The 14,349-nt window shown below is 41.3% G+C and overlaps 1 protein-coding gene across 4 annotated transcripts in view; it reads right to left on the bottom strand.

Annotated features, from left to right (window-relative positions):
• Positions 1-1,639: 1,639 nt before the first annotated feature.
• B3GALNT2 (beta-1,3-N-acetylgalactosaminyltransferase 2) overlaps positions 1,640-14,349 on the bottom strand; it is a 46,150-nt gene continuing 33,440 nt past the window's right edge. For all 4 annotated transcript variants that reach the window (XM_048485833.1, XM_048485840.1, XM_048485846.1 and 1 more), the window contains 4 exons: positions 10,370-10,495; positions 6,957-7,116; positions 4,970-5,026; positions 1,640-2,494 (listed from right to left, as the gene is read on the bottom strand). In XM_048485833.1, the coding sequence (XP_048341790.1) occupies positions 2,360-2,494; positions 4,970-5,026; positions 6,957-7,116; positions 10,370-10,495 (478 nt within the window). In that variant the 3' untranslated portion in view covers positions 1,640-2,359. The remainder of the gene's footprint in view (positions 2,495-4,969; positions 5,027-6,956; positions 7,117-10,369; positions 10,496-14,349) is intronic.

Genomic DNA, 14,349 nt, shown 5'->3' with positions numbered 1-14,349 from the left:
AAGTGAGAATATAATCCATTTCTGTGCTATTTTTCTAATTAACATAGAATAATCTGGGACTGTGATGTACTGTCTTGAGTTAAAGCCTTGCTTCTCATTTCAATCAAAAGAAGCTACAGTATTCAACCCACAGAAAATTAGACAGGGTATTCTCATTCCTCATCCAGCCACTGTTCATATTTCTTATAAGCATGGAATGACTGCTGAGCTTAAAAATATTTATGAATTGCTCCTATGCCTAGCACTGGAAGGGAAATGATTAATGCTTTAGCTCCATCATGTACTTTAAGGTAGGAAAAGGCAGAATCACAGTCTACAGCTGGAAGTTCAGATTCCCTGTCACTGTATCTAAACCACAGGATTAAAAACATCTCTCAGTATCACTTTAACAATGCACCACTTTTGTAATCTTTCATCTCTTCTCTATAAAGAAGCTTGTGGACATGGAACTTCAGGCCTGATTACAAGAATCTTACACTAGCACACCCGTATTCCTGAACTTAGTTTCAAGTCCTTGTTCTTTTTATACCCTACAGTGTAAGAGTTCAAGTTGACCTATATTTGTACCTAATGATGCCAATGGATTCCCCAGTACAGGAAATTGCTTTAGTTATGAATTTGGCTTTAAGTCTACTGTAGCAGCAGTTCTCAAACACTAGCACCCAGAATATTACCCCACCCACTCCCAATTCATCAGCACACACCAGACAACTCCTTTTCAAAACATGAGCAGCAAGCCACTTACAACATATGTGCAGCAAGCCACTTAGCAAAATACAAGTGAGCCCCTTACTGGCTGCATTTTCAAAGCAAGGTTAAGAAGAATCTGTCTTTTTTTTTTTTTTGGTCTAGATCTGGCTGACAAGGTCAGTTCTTAGAGGGCAGCTGATTCAGTATGGCCACAATTCAAAAAGCCCAGCCTAAGTACTAGTGAATCTTTACCCTTTGCTTGGAAGAAATTTAGCACTGGAGATAGCAAAAAACTTCCTTACTGGTTTATTTCTAGAGACAGAGTGGCTGAGCAGGGGTTGGAGGAAAAAAACTCGGAAACATCTTCAAAAGTTTCCCATAGAAACAGAAAAGAGCCAGCATCACACACAATCTGTATCCCCAGTACTCAATTTAAAACCACCATTGGCTATTAACTAAGGATGCAAAATGGCATTTCTATCTCTAATGAAATTTTTAACAATAGAATACAGAATGAAATCCAATTTAATTTTGTTTCCGAAGTGATTGATAATTGCAATGAAGTTTTTTCCTCCCTGGCACCTGTCAACCAATCAGATTTCCTAGGGATAAACTGTTAATTTCCAGCACACTTTCTAGTTGGGGCTTCAAGCTGAAGTAGAAGCTGGGTGACTGTAGGTTGAGGCAGCTTTGTGAGTTCCCTCCCTTCAAAACAGGGGGGAATCTTTTTCTTTCCCCTGAGGTGGAGCGTCCTTCCTGCATTCCCAGAAAACTGACAACACTCTACAGTGGGGAAGGGAGGAATTGCGCCCCACGCGAAATGGTGCTCCCCCCCCCCCCACTTGCCTTAGTTCAGCTGGCTGCAAAGAGCAGTCAGCTGAAAAAGCAGCTTGGCTGGGCAGCCGGCTAAACTAAGGTAAGTGGGGGGCGGGGGCAGGGACCTGCCTCCCTGCAGGGCCCCACCCCCACTTACCTTAGTTCAGCTGGCTGCAAAGAGCTGAAAAAACAGCTTGGCTGGGCCTTTGCCCAGCCCCACAGCCCAGCCCTGCCAGGCTTGACCCAGCAGCAGCCTCCGCCAGGCTTGGCCTGGTGAGGTGGGCTCGGCAGCAGCTTCTGCCAGGCCTGGAAGGGCAAAGGGGGAAGGGTGTGTGAGTGATTTTCCACACCCCACGTGACCCCAATGGCACACCCCCACCCTGTGGTAGCTACGCGACTGGCACTCTGTTTTTACATTAGCTGGGTGGCCTCAGAAGCGCACTTTCTCTGTCTTTACAATGAACTTATAGTTCCCTGTAGGTTTCTGGGCCCCGGTTTGATAAACAGTGAATACAGAAAGTAGAGAATATCCCTTTAAAAAACTGAAGGGATGTGCAAACATTGCAATAAAGGGCCAGTTCACATGAGAAATTAACTATCTGAAAGATAAATATAAGTAGTTTGCCATCAGCAGTGAATGTACACATCTCAATGTCTATAACCATATTGGGGGGACTAAATGATACTGACAGACACTGGTGCATTCATGAGAAGTGTCAATCTACAATTGTATGGAGAAGATTTCTCCGTGAGAAGCTGCCTTATGAGATTTCCCCTATCTAATGCATAACTGAAAACTTCTGTACTGTTAGACACTGTTCAGATGATGAAGCTCTGCTGTTTTGTCAAATCTTCAACTGTCTTCGCATTTACAGGGATCTCCACAAAGTTCTTTTAGTCTCCACAGATCTGTAAGTTCTTGAGGAGAGTACTGAGGAGATGATAGCATACCACTCTCACAGGTCTTCTCACATAACCACAAACTGTCCTGTTTAAGAGAAAAATTATTTCAGTGCTTTTTTTAATAAGTAAAGGAATATCAGCCCTAAAGGTAACCATGACATGTATATTTTTGGCAAGTCACTGTTACTAATACCATTATTCTAAGGACACAGACTTCTAATTTTGTATCTGTTCTTTTTACCAGTATAATTTCCATTCCATGTACAGTTGATATTATCAGAAATAATTTTTTAGGGTATTAGGGACCAGGAAAAACTAGTTTAGAACATAATACTGTAAACTTTGAAAAAAGGTGAAGCGGCAGCAAGTGATAGGTGCATGTTGTAGGGGCTGGTGGGTATGTCTACTAACTGCTGTAATCCTTACTCACATAATAAATATGGAACCAATTTAGAGTACAAGTAATGTGAAGTACTGGTTTAAGATACAGTATAAAAAGACCTACTTAACATAGTGAATGTTGCAAAAATTCAATTGGTTATTTAAGAAATTATGCAGTTTTTTAAATTTCAGAATATCATGTTAATTTATTATGGTCCGTGACCATCTGATCAGAGAAAACCTTTTGGCTAACATCTTTGGCAATTACTAATTGAGATTAGAATCACAGAGTTTGAAGAGACCACAAGGGCCACCATTGATTCTGATCAGAAAACTTTCCAATATGGATTGGATTTGTTAGAATTAGGAAATTATACAGCAGTAACCCCACTGGCTTCTAAGAAATGTACTTCTGTAAATGAATCCTAGGAACATCACTATAATTTTCATCTTATTTCTAGTTCTTAATGCATTATTATTGTTATTATTGGTTATTCTACTACACAGTGGAACCTTGGAAATTGCCGATTTCGGTTTTCGCTGGCCGTTAAAACGTCTTGGATTTCACCAACAATCTCAGATTTTGCTGACGTAAATTGCGCAAATTACACAAATTACGCAATTTGCTACACTGTTTGTGCCTGCTCAAACAGCGCAGTTTCGGAAATCGCTGATTTCAGATTTCGCCGATTATCGCCGGATGGATTATCAGCGAAATCTGAGGTTCCACTGTATTGTAAAGACACAGCTTCATTCTTGAACAGTAGGACACAGAAGTGTATAAAATTAGAATATATTAACTGAGCTATTCTACTTTTGAAATGAAGATACCTTGTCCATTGTTTTGGGAGATAAATATTTTTAGTGCGAGAACAAAGTGTGCTCCCTGTTTTAATCCAGGGGGAAATCCCCACATCCTTTATCAGCCGAGAATAATGATGACTAGTGTCTTATAAGATGGCAACAATCCAATTACAGGTGAACTCCACAATAAAATTAAGCAAATGACCCAGCAACACAATTAGCTTCATTTTCATTTTATATTATAGAAGAATCATCCCTCCTCTCAGTTGCATAAGTTTGCAGTGATTAATCACACTTTCTCAATTTGTTTATGCTAGGAGCTTTTCAGGTTTTCCAGGCATATTATATTTCACAGCTGTATTTTGCAGAGTTCTACAAACACACATTTATTAATCTCTGAACAAGCAAAGTTTTCTATAGGAGTATAGCCTGTCAAAAATCTCTAGAATCCTAGCTGTTTCTATCACATTTTGTCCCCCCCCCCCCCCACGTTTCATAAATTTTCAATAATGCTAAGCATCCACCTTATAAATAGGAGCCATAATTATCTTAGGGAGCTGAGGTTTAAAGATAATGGCTGTCCTTCGGCCCTGTAAACTAAATTTTCCAGCACATAATATTAACCTCTATGCTTTTTATGGTCTCTAGGAATCATATGGCATGTTGAAAAGTGCTTTTAAAACCGCTGTTCATGGCAACAAAAGGAATGTCATTGGGCAGACTTCTCAGAAAAGCCTGCGCCTGATCAGCAGAGTGTAGACAGTTCAAAATGGAGAGTAGATACTTTTCAGATATTTCCTATTTTTTTAGGATTAAATGGTCTCTGGGTTTTTTGATCAATACATATAATAAACATACCGTCTAATTTTCCTCCAGTGCATCCTAGTATAAAACGTTTCTGCTTCAAAGATAAACTTTAATTAGGCACAAACTGTATTTGACAGATCAGGCAAATTATTCCAAGAGTCAAGAGCTTGCTAGTCTTTTATTAAAGGGCTGATGAACTTGCAGAGTAGATTTTTTTAAAATTCCCATTTTCATAGCACACACTTGGTTTGAATCTTCAGTTTCAAAAACAGCTTGGCACAACATATGAAAGACTGCTGTTTGAGGAAAGTCTAAATCTTCCCATGAGCTTATGAAACTAGTTTTACAGTTCTTTGGATACTAGACTTAAGTATTAAAATAGCCTTCCTTCTAACAGTGCACTTACTATACTGCTGATGAAATTGTAAGTTCTGCCATACTTCCTTGAACAGGTCTGGAAAGGATATATATTGATATTTTGGCAACATGTAACCTTGTTTAAATGTAACTGATTGATCTGTTCAGGAATAAATTCTTTAGATAGTTACTATTCCTACTTAAAACACACCTGATATCGTTTCGGCCCAATTGCTGCCATCCAAATGCCCATACTCACATCTTCACCCTACAGGATTTAAAAAAAAGTTAAGAACATCAAATCAAAACTAACATTTGCTGCTTAATGAAGATGCTTGGACTACTTTCCGTGCAGTGTCATTTACAATATTTCTGTACACTATCACTTCCCTGACATCTCTATTCTAGAAAATAGGTATCATTCTGCTTCAACATGTGAGGCCATGGGTTATTTTAGGTGTGGTTTGTGAAACCAGGATTTGGCAAGCCTACCCTGCTTTGACAAATCCTACTTTTAGAGTCTTCTCACTCTTCTCCTCCTCTTGTAAACAATGGGGCTTCTATCCTAGCCTGCTCCAAAAAAGTGTTTTCCCAGGTACCCAACTGATTTTCTATGTGCATAAGTTATGGTACAACTATAAATCTGTACTGCTTTCCTAGCTGTGTAGTTCTGACATTAGCCCTTTCTCACCCCAAATCAGAAAACATCCTGATTAAACTTAACCACACACCCAAAGGTCTAACAAATGACAGCTTTATTTAACTTACTTTGATAAGAAGCTTCCATTGCCATGCCGGTGATAGTAAAGCAAATCCTGAATCAGGGTAATCCCCAGACCTTCTCAGCAGTGGCGTGGGTGAAGAGATACCCATGCCACTTAAGGTTCACGTTGAGCCTTGGATTCCACTGGCAGTGTTACAACCTATGATGTTCCCCACACATGCCATCTGCCACACCACAGTGTCTACAAATCAGTTGGCCAATGGGGGAGGGGTGATCCACATCCCAGAAAAGCCCTACTAACTACCGTTTGAGGACAATAAAGAAAGTAAAGCTGTACATTATCACATTTAACAGCCATAGTTGAGTGTGGCAAATAAGCCAGATCTTAGCTTTAGAGAATTTACTAAATTCACTATTAACTATGGTTATCGAGACAGCAGAATTTACATAATGTACTCATCGTAGTCAGCGTAATTAAAGCATAGCTTCATCCTAAAGAATAAATATCTAAGGACTTGAATGTCACTCCTTCATTGGTCGGAGTTTGTTGCCCTGACATTCGATTCTCCACCCGCAGAGCAGCAGCTCCAGAAGCCCTCCTACCACCCCAAACAGACAGGCTGGTTGGCAGGGCAAATGCTTTGTCATCCAGCACCCACCTCCCACCCCAAACTGCTAAGTGAGCAAGCCCTCCTCGTCCTCCCTCCCCATCGCAAGAAGTCCCCCTCACCTCCAAGACCCAGCCTAGGCCCACGGAGCACCTCCACTGGCCCCACCCACCCCTCCCCCTCCCCCTCCCCCTCCCATACCAGCTATCCAAATTCAACCCTCCACCTCAAGCCTTACTTTGCCACCCTCCCTCCACCCCTTACCACGCTCCCAACACCCATCCCCACCCCAGCCATCCTCCCCTAACCACAGCTTGCCACCCCCTCAAATATCCCTTGCTACTCTCCCCCACTCCTGGCCACCGATTACTGCCTCCCTGCCTTCCCCCCACCCCCAGCAAGCCCTCCCTGCCATCCCTTCACTTCCAGAAATCCATCCATGCCTTCCCCCAGCTCCAGCAAGCCCTCCCCACCACCCCTCCTGACCCCCCCAGCAACCCTCACCCCCCCATGCCTTCACTCCCCCTGCCTTATTACCCTACAGTGGGCTTTACTGCTAGTATGATATATATCCAAAGCCTACAAGAAACTTTAAGGCCAGAAAAGGCCACACTATGATGCTGTGGAATATTATGATATGCAGTTCCTTCCCCAGCTACAAGTATTTCCTCATTTACTTCAAGTAAAGCAGTTGGTAAATTTAGGTAAATTTAAATCAAGGAATTATGTGTACCTTGGGGTGACTTGTCTCCAAAAAAGTAACACTCAACCCCAGTTCTAGAATGCTGTCTTTCTATATATGCAGCTCCATTTGTTCCTTAATCAGACATCTTGTTTCCATTCCATTATCAATGTACTTACAGTACCTGATATATCTTTAGTCTCTCTGAATTGCTTGCAAGCCATTCTACAATGTCTTTGGAGATAACGTAACCAGACCCACAAGCAAAGGCTGGATATGCAGGGCTTGGATACTCCAGTTCTTGCCACTTCCCTGTCCGATCAACTGCCCAATTTAATCTGAAACTTAAGACCACAATAATTAAATGGAAGTTCTTTGGAGTAAGATATTAGTAAATAATTATCTATTTGTGCAACTGATAGCTCTTTAAAATGCATTTTCTTTCTGTCTTGTCACTTGACTGATGGGATCAGATTAAGAGTGGTAGACCAGAAGTTGTATCAGGTTGTCCATTTCTGAGGGAGAAATGGTACATCCTCATTCCACAGATAATGCAGAGAAATGACTGATCATTCAGACAGTGGTTTCTAGATTTTTGGTCTGATTCTTCTCCCTGTCCTCCCCCCCCCCCCGCCCCACAAGTAACTTAAAAGCAAATAAGAACGAGGTGATCTGTTTCTTTTACTTGTGCCACTTGTTTCTAGGGTCTTCCTAATATATTTAATAATAGTTTTATTAAATTTTTATATCTGTAATAGTTTTATTAAATTTTTACATTATAAACTAATATAAAAGAAGAAAAAGGTGATCAAGCCACCCTAATCTACACCCAGAAAATAGATAGGAATAAAGACAAAAATAGCAAATGTAAAAACTTATACCTACATATAACAATATGACTTCCCATCAAACACTGCTGTCAAAATTATTCAGACCCTTTTTATCTTGTTAAAAAACATGAAAACCTCGAGCCCAATCTTCTCTACCTCAGCCTTTCTTAAATCATGAAATTAAGCAATATCCACATTATATAAAAAGCACCATCTGTCTTCTTAACTTATTACCGTATATACTCGTGTATAAGTTGACCCGCATATAAGTTGAGGCACCTAATTTTACCACAAAAAACTGGAAAAACTTATTGACTCGCATATAAGTCGAGGGTAGGAAATGCAGCAGCTACTGGTAAATTTCAAAAATAAAAATAGATACCAATAAAATTACATTAATTGAGGCATCAGTAGGTTAAATGTTTTTAAATATTTATTTCAAAGAAAAACAGTAAACTAGCTCCGTAAGTAGAAAAGAGGGTCAACAAGAACAATATGGTATCAACAATAACTTTAAAAATACAAAAACCTTAGCTTTTTTGTAAGGAAGGGTTTTAAACAATGGATCTTACAATAAAAACTGGAACGAACATGCCTGTTCACTGTGACACAAAACTACCCTGCTTTTTAAAAGAATAGTTCATTACTTTTAGTGTACATATTTTTAAAATTGCACATGGCAGGTGTCATTTTCTAACATCTTTTCTACTAGGAGTTCTTTTTATTTTAGCATCATAACAGTTCAGAGCATTAAATGTATTTTTTCCATCAGTTGCGTACTTTTTAGGAAAATCTTGTGGTTTCCATTAGGTTATCAGCAGCAGTATTCAGACGTCTCTTTTCAGTCTTTTTCAATCTACATTTGTTTTTTCAGAGCTACTCAGCTTGGATGTTTTCTCCCATGGGAAGATCGGTAGCTCAAACTAGACAAGATGGCAATGCTGCTTTGCCCTGGCTTCTCAACTTCATGGGACCACTACAGTGAATGTTCTCCACGTGATCACACACAAGGGAGCCTTCATTTGGAGAGGCTTAAGCAGCCCACATGACTGCTCAATTGAGCACTGTCTTGAGTGACTCTAGACAGATCCACCCAAGATTAACTTCATAACGGAAGTCAGGGTCTTCCCAATATAGATGTGCTTCTCCCCATTCTGTTATTACTGCAGCTGTGTGAAATGGCTCACCCGAACTGGCTGCCAAGAACCACTAGCACAAGCAGTTCCAGAAGAAGTGGAATTACTGCATTGATCAAATCCTTTCTCCTCTGAGGCAAATATTCCACCTGACAGTTGAAACTTTTAACCCTCATTGAAGTAAAGTTGGGGTTTTTTGCCTCCTAATCCTAACCTACAAGTATAATGGGGCATTTTGGGGGCAGAGGAAACCCATACATAAATTCCTCCATTATGACTGCAGAGGATCCAAAGAGATTATCAACGTAAATCTCAAGGCACATATCTAATGTAACTGGCTACAGTTACCTCCTTTCAAAAGCCAAAACAAAGTTATTTATTCAACTGGCTTTCCAATTTTATTCCAAGGCAGTTTGTTTTCATAAAAGCAAAGAAAAGGAAGCTTACCTAAGACCACCCAAAGCTAAGCAAGTGGGTCTTCCTCACTCCGTTCTATTCAATTTCCTGAACTGTAAATATCACAAAACGTCATTCCTATTTCTATCATAAACTTTAGCATCTGTTTGACCAAGCAAAAATAACGCTAATAGAGTAAAATGGCAAGTGTGGGTCCTATACTTGTGTTCCACTGGCACCAGCACATTCTTTTGGCACAAAACCCTACAATGGCACTGAAAAGTTTTGTGTCCTGAGAAAGTGTTTCATCTTGCAGGAACACACCAGTGCAGCAAATGTATAGGATCCAATCCAAGGAATAAAATGTTCAAAAGTAATCCTCTGAACTGGGGTAGAACAAGACACATTCCCTGGAAAGTGTACTATAAAAATACTTATTTTGTAATAAAAATGAATTATTCACTGGCTTTTATACTGTCACTACCCAGCAAAACTGGCACGCTGTTGGAGAAGACAGAAGTTTCAGATATATGATTAAAAGCTGCTAGAGAGGTTTTGAGGGAAGATGGACATTTTTACTGAAGCTACACCACTTTTCTGATTTTTAAAATTAAAAAGTAACCTAGTTTTCTTTCATCTTCCTTACTCCTGAATCTATCTCACATATAACACTTTCCCATAGAAGATCACAATTTCTACCAGCCATAATTGACAAAGTCCCTGTGAGGAAATTTCAACATGCCACACAGCAGACCTGCTAAGATAATCAAGGAAGAGGTTAACAGAAAAATACATTAGGACATGTTGTGTGTGTGTGTTGAATTTTGTTTCTCTTCAAAGTGAACAAGACAAAGCAATTTTTGTATTGACTGCATTTTCGACTGCATATTGCGTTTCTGCACAGCTTGAATTCAACATTTAATTCATTATTCATGCAATGTAAGAGCTTGTCTTTTGCTCTAATATTAGTTCCTACAGTGCAAATCAAAACAGTTACCAAACTGTTTTCAGCAATCACTACAGAGACACTGCCTCTGTGACTCTATAATTCAAGCTACTGATGCCATTACGCTGTAAAACTGATTTTTTTGTTTTGCAGAAATGTTTGTATGTTAAAATATTTCCCTGTTTTCCCTACAATTTATTTTACTGTAAACTTCTTGAACACAGAGATCCATCTGGTTTTGCTCATGAAATTAATGATAAATAACAATAATACCAAAAATTGCTCTTACTTTCCCCACCAAGTATTTGGTCTGCCCAAGTTTTTAAGCTTTATTCTGTTGAACACCGCCTCTAAATCTATGTAGCAGTCATCGTCGGTTTTCAACAACACGTTAAAGCTTGCCGCTTCTACTGTCCTGCAGTCAAACAACAACAAAAAAGTGGAAGAACAAGGACATTTCTTTTAACTGACACAGTTACACATGTAACATATGTAATAAATTAATGTAATACAATATATGCAGGATTGCCTCTGAAGACAGCCTGGAACCTTCAAGCTGATACAAAACTCAATAGCAAGAGCATGAACTAATTGCTGCTATAATGAGTGCATCGTGTCAGTGATTTAATAGCTACACTGGCTACTGATTTGTTTTCAGGGCATTCAAGGAGCTGGTCTTGCCCTTTCAGTTACTTAAAACCCTTGGGCTCAAAATGCCTGAAGTGCCTCCATAGACATCAAAAGGCTGAGCTCCAGGGAAGAGTATTCCTGCAAGAACCAATCTTATCTGCAGTCAACTGGGCCCTGTAAGGAGGCCTTTCCAATGTCTGTCTCCAAAAGAACAAAACTATCCCAAGTTTTCCATTTTTTCTGTCTCAGAAGGCCTTAGAACTTGTGGGATAGCACCTGTTGTTTTAGCATACTCAATGTTCTTACTTGTAAATATTTTAAACTAATATTAAACATTAAAACGTATTATTCAAAATCTTTGGTTTTATCATTAGCTCCCTAGAATCCTTTTATTTTGGCCAAAAGATGGCACACAGAAGTACTAAACCATCAGAGAGACAAAATGGCACACATTATAATTCCTTGAACAGATGGAAGAAGTTGGCAGATGCACGTTTTCAATTCCCTGTGGCATCTCTCTGTAAGCCACACTGTCTGACAGTACAAGACTGCACGCAGCTTAACGGAAGGTTAACATTCTTTGTATTTATTTTCTGGTATATGACAGAATTTGGTTTTTAAAAGGCACTGGGAGGCAGCTACTAAATCTACTGAATGGGTGCATAATCACAGCTTTCCTCCTGCTCCAAGTACACTTCAGCCATTTGCATTTAATAGCATTTTCAGGCATATTTCTGACATCAAATGAGACCATGGTTTATAATCAAGCTAACTAGGGTTGACGTATTGTTATCTGAATGTGGGACTATGGTAAGTTGAGGTCCATTAAACCTGGATCTTAACTAAGTTCATTGGCCACAGTTCATCTTTACCATAATGCCACATGATTTATGAACAGTGACGTCCTGGATAAAATCTTGTATAGCCTGGGACAGTGTAGTCAGGAAATAAACTGAGATTACAGAGTAGCAGTTATTGAGGCTAACCAGGACTTGGGTGGTCATCTATGAGTCCAATCCTGGTTTCACAAACTGTGTAACTATAAGCCTCCATGTGCTTAACAGTCCAATCCAAACCTGGGGCGAAGGGTAGCACAGGTTGGAGGGAAATTCAAAAACTCTCCTGCTGCCCAAATAGCCCCTTAGGCCATGGGTTTGCACCTAGCTTTTTGGTGGCGTATGCCTGCGGCCAGGGAGAGGGGCGTTCCTGTGAAAACCCAGTGGAAGCAACTAAAGTTGGCTGCACCCCAGGAAGACACCCACCCTGCTCCCCACTGCACAAGTGTGCTTGTCTACACTGGCGTAGGTGCAGGCTCTTTTGGGTCTGGGTGTCACGGGACTGTATGGTCCCCTCCCGCCGGCATCTTTGTCCTCTTTGTCAGCATAGGTACCACTCCCACGACACCTTTCATCTCTCCCCCAGACTGGTTTATCAGTGTTATAATAATGTGACACCGGCAGATAAAAGGATTAAAACATGAATGGCCAGTTTACAAGTGGCACAGGCAGCAAGAATCTGACACAAGCCAGGACCCAGAGCAAGAGGGATTTCAAACTATAACACAAATGAGACTTGCATTCTTCCACTGCACTGTCTTGCTCTCCAACTCAGTAGATCAGAGATCCATGTGTATTGTAGTTGTACACTAAGCAAGCTAATATTTGAAAATGGCTTGTAACATGTTGACCATCACTGCATTGAAATCACTATGGTAATTTTCAGTAACAAGCAAAACATTATTATTATAAATATAAAACTAGTCTGGGTGGGTCCTGAGTCCCATCCTGGCCCTCACAATATTCCTGTTTCTAATTAAGCTCCAAAACCAGATTTTCTCTTCAGGTATCATCACTAAATGATGGGAACAGGACAGTGAACCAAAACTCCAGAGAAAGTGGGATAGGGTCTTGCCTCCAAAAAGAATCAATCACAATATGAACAGACACTGAAACATTTAAATGGGACTGAATGTGTATCTGTAAGGAATTCCAAAGAGCAGAAATAAAAGGCTTTTGAATATAAGTCCGTTTATTCAGACATCTTAGAAAGCACACACACACGATATGACAGGAATGAGACCTCCCGCCCAAACTACAGGTTATAACGTACCCGAGTCCTTCCCCCTCCCTGGGCCATCCGGGCCCATCTCATGAGAATGGAATGCTCATCCTGGACAGCAAGATAAGCCGTCCACCAAGGTTGTTGCTGCCGAATCTGGCCCGTCGCCCGGCTGGAGGCATTCCGTCAAGGCCAGCTGGCTGGGAGAGAACCAGGCAGAATTGCCATCCTTACACTCTGCCTCCCCTAAGAAAGCCCCCCCCCCTGGTTTGTTAGGAAAGGCTTTGTGGAAAGCAGAAATGAGGGAGGGGGCATCAATGGCCTCTGTATACACCCATTGATTATGGCCAGAGAGATAGCCAACCCATGAAACTAGATATTGTAGACAATTGCGGGAGAAACGGGAGTCCAGAATAGCATCTATTTCATAGTGCTTGTGGCCCATCAATTATAACTGGCGGGGGTGGCTCCGGAGGAGTCGTGCCAGGCATCTGAAAGCAGGAGCCTCATTGAGTAAGCTGGAATGGAAGACAGGGTGAATGTTACTGCCAGTGAAGCGGTTCTAAAGCGAGCAGTAACATCATTGATCCTGTATGTAATCCTGAAAAGAGGCCTAGAGATTTCTTGCCAAGTTTTGAATATTTGTGCCGCGTCTCTAAGGTTTTTAGTGGACAAGTAGACGCATGCCCCAACCATAAAGGGAAGTCTGAAACAGCGTTTGTCCGCCTGAACCTTTTGTGATTCTTGGGCCTGCTGGAAGGTAGACTGCACCGTTTTCCAGCCCTCGGCTAGCGAAGAAATCCATGATTCCGAATTCCGGCGGCTGCAGTGCCTCTGCAGGCAGCTGGAGCAACAGTGGGAAGGACCGACCAGAAACAATCTCGAGCGGGGTCTTTTTCGTGCTGCTGTGAATGGCATTGTTATAAGCATACTCACAAAGGGGAGTAAATGGCCTGAAATTGTCCTGATGATAGTTAGTGTAACAGCGTAAATACTGTTCTAACGTTCTGTTAAAGTCCGTTCTGATTGGCCGTCCACTTTGAGCGTGGTAGAAGCCCGGCGACCGCCGGGGTAGTTCCCAACAGTTCCAGGAGCGCCTTCCAAAACTTAGAACCGCGAATTAGGGGACATGATCAGGACACCACCTGCTCGGGGGAGGAGTGTAGGCGATAGACATATTGGATAAACAACCGGGCCGAATTTAGGTACCGGCGGGATAGTGGTGCAAGGAATAAAATAAACTTGTTTAGAAAAAAAGATCCACTACCACCCATGAAACTACCGTGTTCCCGTGGCTTTCCGGCAAAATCAGTTATAAAATCCATGGAAATGACCTGCCAGAATTGAGATGCAGCGAGGAGGGCACTTTAATAACCCATGCGGCTTTCCCGGTATCGACTTGGCTTCCCGCACAGACGGGATACTGCTTTGATATCACGTTTCAATGTGTCTTTAGCATGGAAGCCACCAGAACTGTTGGCGGGCCAGATCTAGCGTTTTCAAAAATCCGAAGTGCCCAGCCTGGCGGGCATCCGCACGACATACTTTGAGAACCTGCTACTCGAGGAGAGGAGGAGGGGC

The sequence above is a fragment of the Sphaerodactylus townsendi genome, linkage group LG01, assembly GCF_021028975.2.
Source record: "Sphaerodactylus townsendi isolate TG3544 linkage group LG01, MPM_Stown_v2.3, whole genome shotgun sequence".
In the NCBI taxonomy this organism is placed as follows: Eukaryota; Metazoa; Chordata; class Lepidosauria; order Squamata; family Sphaerodactylidae; genus Sphaerodactylus; species Sphaerodactylus townsendi.
Note: the sequence above shows the minus strand (reverse complement) of the source record. Positions and strands in the feature narration are given on the sequence as shown.